Source organism: Sorex fumeus, unplaced genomic scaffold (genome assembly GCF_029834395.1).
Source record: "Sorex fumeus unplaced genomic scaffold, SorFum_2.1 ptg000065l, whole genome shotgun sequence".
Classification (NCBI taxonomy): Eukaryota; Metazoa; Chordata; class Mammalia; order Eulipotyphla; family Soricidae; genus Sorex; species Sorex fumeus.
The window spans coordinates 4,255,440-4,265,153 of NW_026606122.1; the positions used below are offsets into that span (position 1 = coordinate 4,255,440).

A 9,714-nucleotide genomic window follows, 5' to 3' on the forward strand; every position below is an offset into this window, starting at 1 on the left:
ATCAAACCCAGGTCTCCGCATGCAAGACAAGCACCTTACCCATTGTATCATCACCCCTTACACACCTAAATTTTACAGCCTTTTCCTCAGTGACCTTCTGCAACTCATTCCCAGTCCTCATGTTGATGACTTATCTTCAACAGCCAACTTTGATTATTTTGAAAGTTTGTGCCCTTCCTATGAGACATATTTTTTTTGCTTTTGGGGTCACACCCGGCAATGCTCAGGGGTTACTCCTGGCTCTGCAATCAGGAATTTTTCCTGGCGGTCATTGGGGGACCATATGCATAGGCAGGACTGTTGGCATCCTGACATCATGCACTTTCTTTTTTTTTTTTAAAGAAAGCCCTACGTTCTCTCTAAATGATGACTAATTTTAGGTTATGTGAATTTTTCCAATGAAAAAAATGTTTGGGGCCAAGGAGACAACTCAAGGGGCTGAAGCATAAGGAAACTCGGGTTCAGTCCCCAGCACTACATAGTCTCTCCAAACACTGCCAGGAATAGTCCTGATGACTTTGAATGGGGGCCGGAGCAATAGTACAGTAGGTAGGATGCTTGCCTTGCATGTGGCTAACCTGGGTTCAATCCCCAGTATCCCACTGGGTCCTCAGAGCACTAACAGGAGAAATTCCTGAGTACAGACCCAGGAGTAATCCCTGAGCATTGTCAGATGTGACCCAAAAACCAAAAGAGAAAAAAGCAAACCAAGTACTCTGAGCAATAAGCCAAAAGTAGCCCCTAGTATGCCAAGCTGTGGCCCCAAACCTCTCCACACACACAGAGTAAATTCTAGTGTTTCTGTAAGGGATGAGCCATGGGGTGAAAGTGAACCAAGGGCTCAGGGCTACACATATTGGGGAAGCTGGTCAACCTTACTTGCTCACTTTCCCCAGGAGAAATTCTGGGGCTCTGGTTTTCACCATTCCAGAAGAAGGAAGTTCTCAGCTCTTGGGAGGGAAAGGAGAAGATAAGCAAAATAAGACAGAGGAAATCCTGACTGGGTTCTCTGGATTTGACAGGTATGTAGGCTGAATCCATAAGGCATGGGTAGGAAGGCAGGACTGTTGGCATCCTGGCACAGGCCAGCACTCACCCTTAGCCCACCTCTGTACAGCCTCTTCTACCAGAATGAGCAGGCAGAAACTTCCCTACACACCAACTTTTGGCCACCTCATAGACTCCAGAGATATGTGGAAGTGTCTCATGTACCCCACCGCCGTTTGCTGCCTCCCACACCTGCAGGTGAGATCAGACATGGACTATAGGGTCTTCCCAAGTGCCAGCAGGCAAATCACTGAAGAGACATTGACATGGTTCTCTGCTCCCCTTGTCCCCCAACTCCCCCGCCACTGCCACCCACCCACAGGTCGCAAACCATCCTTCGCCATCCAGTGTCTACGGCGCCAAGACAGCTGTGAAGATCTGCCCATCCCAGGCACCTACCACCGTGGGCAGAACTCAGGGTCCATAAAGGTGCAGGTGACACATGGAAAGGGATGCTGAGTTCTTGAGGGGGGTGTCTTAGCCAGGCGCTTCTGGAGGAGGGGACACTGTGCATTTCCACAGTGCTCTAAGTACCATTGAGGTGATTCTGCTAGGAGCTGCAGTTTACAAAGGAGGAAGTTGGTCCACAGAGAGGCACCTTCAGAATCATAGCTTGGGCTGAGAGTTATTGCTATACTCCTTAGGTTTCTTTGCTTTTCTTTTCTTTATTTTTGTTTTGTTTTGTTTTTTGGGCCACACCTGGTGGTGTTCAGGACATATTCCTGGTTCTACACCCAGGGATTACTACTGGCAGACTCGGGGGACCATATGGGATACCAGGTATTGAACCTGGATCAGGCGCATACAAGGCAAATACCCTACCCTCTATACTATTGCTCTAGCTCTGCTTTTAGTTTTTGTTTATTTCTGGTTTTTCTTTTCTTTTTTTTATTAAATCACCCTGAGAACAGTTACAAAGCTTTCAGGTTTAAGTCTCGGTCATACAATGATCAAACACCCATCCCTTCACCAGTGCACATGTTCCACCACCAAGAACCCCAGTATACTCCCCATCCCACCCCTCCCCCTGCGTGTGTGGCAGATGATTTTCACTTTAGTCTCTCTTTACTTTGATTACATTCAAATTTTCAACAAAAGACCCACTATTATTATTTGGAATTTCCCCCCAACGATCACACCTGCTGAAAAGGCATCATTAGATGATTTGTTTTCTATTGCTGAAAATGAAGAGCATATGATATCACGCGGCTGCTGTTTTGATTTTTGGTATTTTAGTAATTAAGTCCAGAGGCATTTCTGCCAGAAGCAGCCGGGTTCTCAGATTGGTTTGTGTGCCTCTGGAATCATGGCTGTTCCGGAGTGGAGGAGGCCTTTGTGGATAGCAACTCAGGGTCTGGTCCTGGTGGGGGAAAGGGCCAGTTCCGCCTCCCCCGCATCCCGAGAGGGCCCGCATGCCCTGTCACTGCAAGCCCGTACCTCTCTGTCCGATAGGCTCTGAAAGTTGGCGGTCGCCATGTTGCCGCCGAGGGGGAAAAAGTGGAGGGACAAACACCCTTCCCCTCCCGGGGCTGCATGGGGCCATAGCTTAGTTCTCAGTCCAGAGGCATTTCTGCCAGAAGCCGCTGGGTTCCCAGATTGGTCTGTGTGCCTCTGGAATCATGTTGTTTTGTTTTTCTTTCTTTCTGGACACTCCCAGAAGAACGCAGGGCTTACTCCTGGCTCTGTGCTCAGGGGTCAACTTTAGCAGTAATTAGGACTATATATGGTGCTGGAGATTGAACCCAGGTCAGCCACCTGCAAAGCAAGTGCCTTACCAACTATAATAGATCTCTGGCTCAAGTCATCTATACTTCTTTTTTGTCACACCTGGAGGTTCGCAGGGGTTACTCCTTCCTGCCTCTGCACTCAGGGATCACTCCTGGCAGGCTCAAGGAATCATATCAAGGATCAAACCCAGGTCAGCCACATGTAAGTCACCCTACCCACTGTACTATCCTCCAGTGCTCCCCTGTAAATTTATTTTTTAAATTTAACCATAGTGATTTACAATCTTACAACACTGTCAACTGTAAGGTTTCATGCATACAACATTCTAACACTAGACTTGCTACCATACTGCCTGTTTCCCTATACCATTATCTTAGAGTTTCCCTTTCATCCTCCCTCCTGCCCTTCCTCACCATCTCATTCCACTCCCCCATCTCAATTCCCTGATAAACTCTATTCTGTAGACCATTTCTTAGATTCTGTAGGTTTGGATCATGTGTTGTTCCCTTACTATGGGTTTTAATATTATACATATGAGAGAGAATTCTATATCTCTCTCCTTCTAACTTCACTCATCATTATAATCTCCACTTCCACCCAGGTAGTAGAACATTATATGATTTCATCTTTTCTTATAGCTGTGTATATGTACTCTAGTTTCTTTATACAGTCATCTTTTCTTGGACATTGGCTTGTTTTCAGATCTTGCCTATCGTGAATAGTGCTGCAATGAATATATGAACACAAATGTCTTTTGTGATTAGGGTTTTTGGGCCCTTGGGGTAGATGCCCAGAAGTCAAAATTACTGGGTCTTTTGGAAGCTCAGTTTTTTCTAGAAGTGTTCATATCTCACACCAGGCTTAAAAAACAATTTCAAATGGATTAAAGACCTCAATATGAGGCCTAAATCCATTAACTATATTAAGAAAAACATAGGCCAAGCCCTTATGACACCGAATCCAGAGATATCTTCAGTAATTCAATGCCATTGGCCAAGCTAACAGAAGCAAAGAGGAACAAATGATACTACATCAAAATAAGAAACTTCTTCACTGCAAAATAAATGATGACTATGGGGCCAGAGATAATACAGCTTGCCTTGCACATGGCAGACCCAGGTTCAATCACCAGTACCCCATATCATTCCCCAAGCACTACCAGGAATTATTTCTGAGCACAGAGTCAGAAGTAAACCCTGAGTACCTCTGAGTGTGGCAAAAAATACCAGAAAAAAGACACTCCACAGACTTGGAGAAAATATTTGCCACCACCCATCGAACAAAGGGTTAATTTCCAAGGTATATAAAGCACTGATAAATCTTAACAAGAAAAAATATCAGTCCCATCAAAATTGGGGAAAAGAGATGAATAGAAACTTCCTTAAAGAAGATATACAGATAGCTAAGAGGTATGTGAAAAAATGCTCTGTTCCACTTATCAGAGAAATGCAAATTAAAACAACAATTAGGTATCATCACACACCAGTGAGAGTGGCACACATCACAAGAACCAAAATCAATCAGTTTGGGGGTGGATGTGGGGAAAAGAAGCTCTCACCTACTGTTGGTGGGAATGTTGACTGGTTCAAGCTTTTCTGGAAAACCTTCTATGCTCTTAACTCAAATTTAAGGATCAGAGAACTTTGCCTGTGGGATCAATCCCCGGCACTAAATGAGCACCACCACTTATGACCCTCTGCACACAGTGTGAGTATCCCCCGCAAAATACCCTCAAGTTTGACTTACTTTCACTTTGGCTGCAGTTGTATTTTAGTTTGTTCCTATTTGGTTTGGAGGGCCTCACAGTTCTTGGTCATTACTCCCACTAGTGCTAGGGTGGAATCAGGCTTTTTCTGTGCAAGGCAAGCACTCCAGAATTTTGAGCCATCTCCCTGACCAACTGTACAATCAACTGTTGTACTTGGAGGATAAGAAGTACATACAAATGGGGGGTAGATAGTACAGGGGTTGGTGTGCTTGCCTTGCATCCTGCCCATCTCAGTTTGAATCCCCAGCACTCCCTATGGTCACCCAAGTGCGGCCAGCGGTCAGTCCTGAGCAAAGGACCAGGAATAGCCCCTGAGAATCTCTGGGTATAGTCCCTGCAAAAATAAACAAATAAGAGAAGTATGCTCAGAAGCGAGTCCTAACCCTGTTCACTCCACCCATCATTCACAGTTCATCAATGTTATTCTGATCCAGGGTTCCTGGGCAACCCCTCCTCAGAGAGGCCGGCTCCTCTACGCCCCGCTGTTATTGGTGGAGGACCGGGCAGCGCCGGAGGGATACCTTGGCAAAACCAGTGATTCACTGCACACCTTCACCTGTCTACACGTGCCTGGAACCCACCCGGAACCCAGCCATGGCAAGAAGGGTAGTGCTGACAGCCTGGTGGAAGCCGTGAGTCCAGAAGGGGCATGGGAAAGAGGGACAGGGTTGGAGAAGTGCTGGCTGTTTGGAGTGGAAGAGAAAAAGGAGTCTCAGGTCTTCATCCCACTCATGTCCCTTTGCTATGCAACGTCTGCTCTGCCTTATGCTCACCACTGCTCCCTGTTAACTTTCCTGCAAGCCGGCCTCGGCACATCCTTGATGCACACTGATACTCCCCATCCCCCCTCCCACCAGTCTCTTTGGTAGCTGCTTTGATTCCATCCATGTTTTCAATACTGAACCCCCATCTGTGACCCCTCAGGTGCTCATCTCCGAGGGCCTGGGCCTCTTTGCCAGAGACCCACGCTTTGTGGCCCTGGCCAAGCAGGAGATCGCCGAAGCATGTTGCCTGACACTTGATGAGATGGACAGCGCTGCCAGCGACCTGCTGGCACAGGGGACCAACTCCCTCTACAGTGACGAGGAATCCATCTTCTCTTGTCTGGATGAGGAGGACCTAGGAGATGAGATGGCCTGCGTCCATGCCCTTTGATTTCCCAGCTGTCTCCCATTGCTCAAGAAAGCTCCTGCTCCAACCTTTTCCAGAGGAAGACAGGCTTGAAACACACACACACACACACACACACACACACACACACACACACATCCTGCAGGCTTTCCGTGTCTCTGCACTGGGGGGTCTTGGGACTACCCGGTGCCCCCTCCCCATCCACCCCATCCCTTGTTTCAGTCCTGTGCCACTGCCCACACACGGGTATTTCCAGAAACCAGGACAGCCAGGCCTGATTATTCAGCGTCAGGGAAGGAGGGAGGAGTAGAAGGAAGAGACAGCAGCCAAAAAAAGCTGGGGACTGCATGGAGGTGGGGGAAGGGGAAAGCGCTGGCTTGAGATGGAGAAATGAAGGGAGGGAGGGCCCTGCTTGGCTGCGGAATATGGGAATGTCTGAGATGCCACAAGGGGCAGCATGTCAGGTGTCACTGAGAACAGATGGGGGTTGGGGGTGGGAGGGGGTGGAGGTGAAGGGGGTGTTGGTGGGTGGGTGGCAAGTGCATGGGAGGTTAGAACTGACCTGGCAGGGGATTTGTTTTAGACATTGTTGGGGAGGGGGCTTCTCTGACACCGTTAGGAATTTCAAGGAGGATACACGGAGACAAGTCTCTTTCCCACTTCGGACTGAGGGAGAGAAAAAAAACCTCCGTGGAGCCAGAGCAATAGTACAGTGTATAGGGTGTTTGTCTTGCACAGAGCCCACTGGGGCTCAATCCCCAGCACCTCACCTAAGCTCCACCAGTAGTGATCTCTAAGCACAGGGCCAGGACTAAACCCTGAACACTGCAGGATATGACTCCGAAACCAAAACAAAGGATAAAACCTCCATTTCTTAGTTGAATACAGGTGACATCAAAGGAGGAGCTCCCAGACTAAGGCCATGCATTTCTTGTCCATCTGGCTTTCCCTGCAGCCTCTTAAGCATACCTTCCTGATAAAGGATGCCAGAGATCCTTTTTGCTTCTTGCCAAACTCTAGGATTGCTTTCATTCAGTGAAGGTTTTACTGGGCATTTCCTTTGTGCCAGGCACTGTTCTGGGTTTTCCATAAAGGAACCTATTTTGCTAGGAGATGGTGTTTGTCCGTAGTGTCAGCCCCTAGTAAAAGGTATGAGGGACTAACCTGGAATCCTCTCCCAGCTCCTGCACTCAGGCTACCCATTTGTATAATTTGTATCCATCAAGGTAAAAGGTTTATGGGAACCATCATTGAGACAAGAACTCTGAACACAGCATTCCACTGAGTCTTGAAACAAGAGCTTATGGTAGTTGGGCTTGTTGGGATCTGGGGCACATGCAGGACAGAGGGTGAAAGGAAACGTCTGAGTGATGAGGCGGGAGGACCGAGGATGTGGTCCCTTGAATACCAAACCCATAAACCTTGGATTTTTCCCTAGAGAAGAAAGGAGCTCTGGGAGGAATTTGAGCTGGGTAGTGACATACTTAACTTTGCATTTTAAATAGATGCTCTGACGGCTGTGCTGCAAACAGGAGGGGGGAGAGACTAGAAATGCTAAAATTGGCAGGAAGGATGGTCGCCTTAGCCAGGGGAGGTGGCAAATGAGATGGGGAGAAGTGAGTGGATTCTAGAGATGTGTAGGAGGGAAAATGAACCACTTATTGGGCCCTGTGCTGAGTGCATTACTGTGATTATCTTGTTTAATCAGGGAAACAACCCTGTAAATTACCATTTGAAACCACCTTACATGTCCCAAGTCAGAAGCTTAAATATGAGGAGTTCAGATTCAAGCAAAGCACAGTCCAAACCACACTCTTCACCCCCATAAACACTAGGAAGTGTCCATTACCTATTGGTGTGAATTTGAGTGTGTGTGTGTGTGTGAGCATATACGCATGTGATATATTATATATATATATATATATATATATATATATATATATATATTCAGGACCCAGGAGATAGTATGGATGTTTAAGCAGGATGTTTAAGCACTTGCTTTGAACACGCTGACTCCAGTGTTGATCCCCAGCATCACATAGGTCTCCCAAGCACCACAGGAGTGACTCCTAACCAGAGAGCCAGGAGAAAGCCCTGAGCACCAGTGGGTGTGGTTTCCTCCCCTCCCCAGTAAAAGAGATATACATTCAGATGGTTCAAAATTCCCTTCTTTCTGGAAGCAACTAGGGTTATCAAGTATCTTTTATACACATAAAGGATGCTATAGTGAAGTTAGCTGAAAAGTGCTGAAGACTGAAGCCTGGGTTCAAACAGAATCTACCATTAAATCAGTAACATGACTTTGTACAGATTTCTTCACCTCTCTTCTCCATAGTTTATTCAGGTGCAAAATAAGAATAGCAGAGGTCCCTGCCTCATAGGGTTACTGTGAGAATTTAAATCAGCGATAGATGTGAAATTCACAGAATAGCACTCTACCCCAAAGAGACACAATTAAAACTCCAAACTCAGGGCTGGAGCAGTAGCACAGCAGGTAGGGCATTTGTCTTACATGCAGCCGACCCAAATTCAATTCCCAGCATCCCATATTGTCCCATGAACACCACCAGGAGTAATTCCTGAGTGCAGAGCCAGGAATACCCCTTGTGCATCGCCGGTGTGACCAAAAAAGCAAAAATATAAAGAAATAAAAAGTAAAATAAAACTCCGAGCTCTGCTCTCAATCATGATATAATCCTTCTCTTGTCTTTGTACACAATTCCCACGGTTCAGCATTTTCCATTTCTTAATATCTTGGCTATAATTCCATATCTTTGTTTTTATTATTAATTTTAGCTTTGTGAGACTGCCACAAAATACCCCAAGTTGTGGAGGTCTCAGAATTGATACATTGCCCATGATGGATCCAGAAGATGGCTCAGTGACTGCCCTGTCCAGCAAGTTCAAGGCGGGTAAAGCAGTCCAGACAGCCCTTTAGTGTCCCTTGAATGTTAAGCACTTTGGGAGAGTTCACTATTGTAAGCAGTGCTGCAGCATATCACATTATACATCCATCTCTTAGCACATGCATGAATCTCTAAGCTAAATTCCCAGAAGTGCAAATGCCAGGTCAAGGAAGCATATACATTTGTTACTTTGCTAGATTTGGCCAAATTACTTCTATAGTGGTTATACCAATTTAAGTTCTTACTGGCAATGTATGAGAATACCCAGTTGGAGGAGGTGGTGAGATAGTACAATGGGTAGGGTACTTGTTTTGCATGGAGCCAACCTGAGTTCAATTCCTGACACCCCACATTGCCCACATTGGTTCCCCGAGCACAGGCAGGACTGATGCCTGAGTGCAGAGCAAGGAGTAAGGACTGAGCACACATCACCCCAAAAAGGAAAAGAATACCTGCTTAAGGCCGATATTCAGCATTATGAAACTCTCTTATATTCAAAACTCTCAAAGATAAAAACTGGTATCTTAGCATTTATAGGCATTTCCTATATCAATTTGGGTGAGGTTGAGCTTTTTAAGTCCCAAGTGTATTTGTTCATTGGATTTTACAATAGGAAATCTCCAATGACTTGGTAGTCTTGGTTTAAGCAGCATGAAGAAAGGGTAGTCCCCCTTTTTCCTCTGCCATGTTGTGGTGTGAACGTGACTCTTCACCATGTCTTCCCAAAAGACTTTCAGAATCAAGCAGTTCCTGGCCAAGAAACAGAAGCAGAATCAGCCTATTCCTCAATAAAATCAGATGAAAACTGGTAACAAGATCATGTACAACTCCAAGAGGAGGCACTGGAGAAGAACCAAGCTGGGTCTGCAAGGAGAGTCAAAGGAGACACTTGCGCATTTGCTGTGATAGGCTGCTAGGATCTTGAAGACAGCAGGTGGAAAGGCACCACAAGTCTGAAGTCATGTTTCTTTGATTAGGGAATCTGTTCCTCTTCTCTAGCTTCTGTACCTTGTTGCTAACTCAGTAATAAATCTTGTGATACCATGGGGAAAAAGGGTAGTCCCATTAAGACTACCGAGCGATAGCATAGCGGTTAGGGTGTTTCCCTTGCACGCAGCCGACCTGGCCGACCCG

At 46.3% G+C, this 9,714-nt stretch overlaps 1 protein-coding gene and 1 pseudogene across 1 annotated transcript in view; both read left to right on the plus strand.

The window, feature by feature from the left end:
- Window positions 1–5,698, plus strand: part of CACNA1F (calcium voltage-gated channel subunit alpha1 F) — a 38,592-nt gene extending 32,894 nt beyond the window's left edge. Inside the window, 5 exon segments of the mRNA XM_056128583.1 lie at window positions 897–1,004; window positions 1,118–1,245; window positions 1,370–1,482; window positions 4,978–5,175; window positions 5,468–5,698. Coding sequence (XP_055984558.1) covers window positions 897–1,004; window positions 1,118–1,245; window positions 1,370–1,482; window positions 4,978–5,175; window positions 5,468–5,698 — 778 coding nt within the window.
- Window positions 5,699–9,043: 3,345 nt separating this feature from the next.
- Window positions 9,044–9,614, plus strand: LOC130036692 (60S ribosomal protein L39-like; annotated as a pseudogene).
- The last annotated feature ends 100 nt before the right edge of the window (window positions 9,615–9,714 follow it).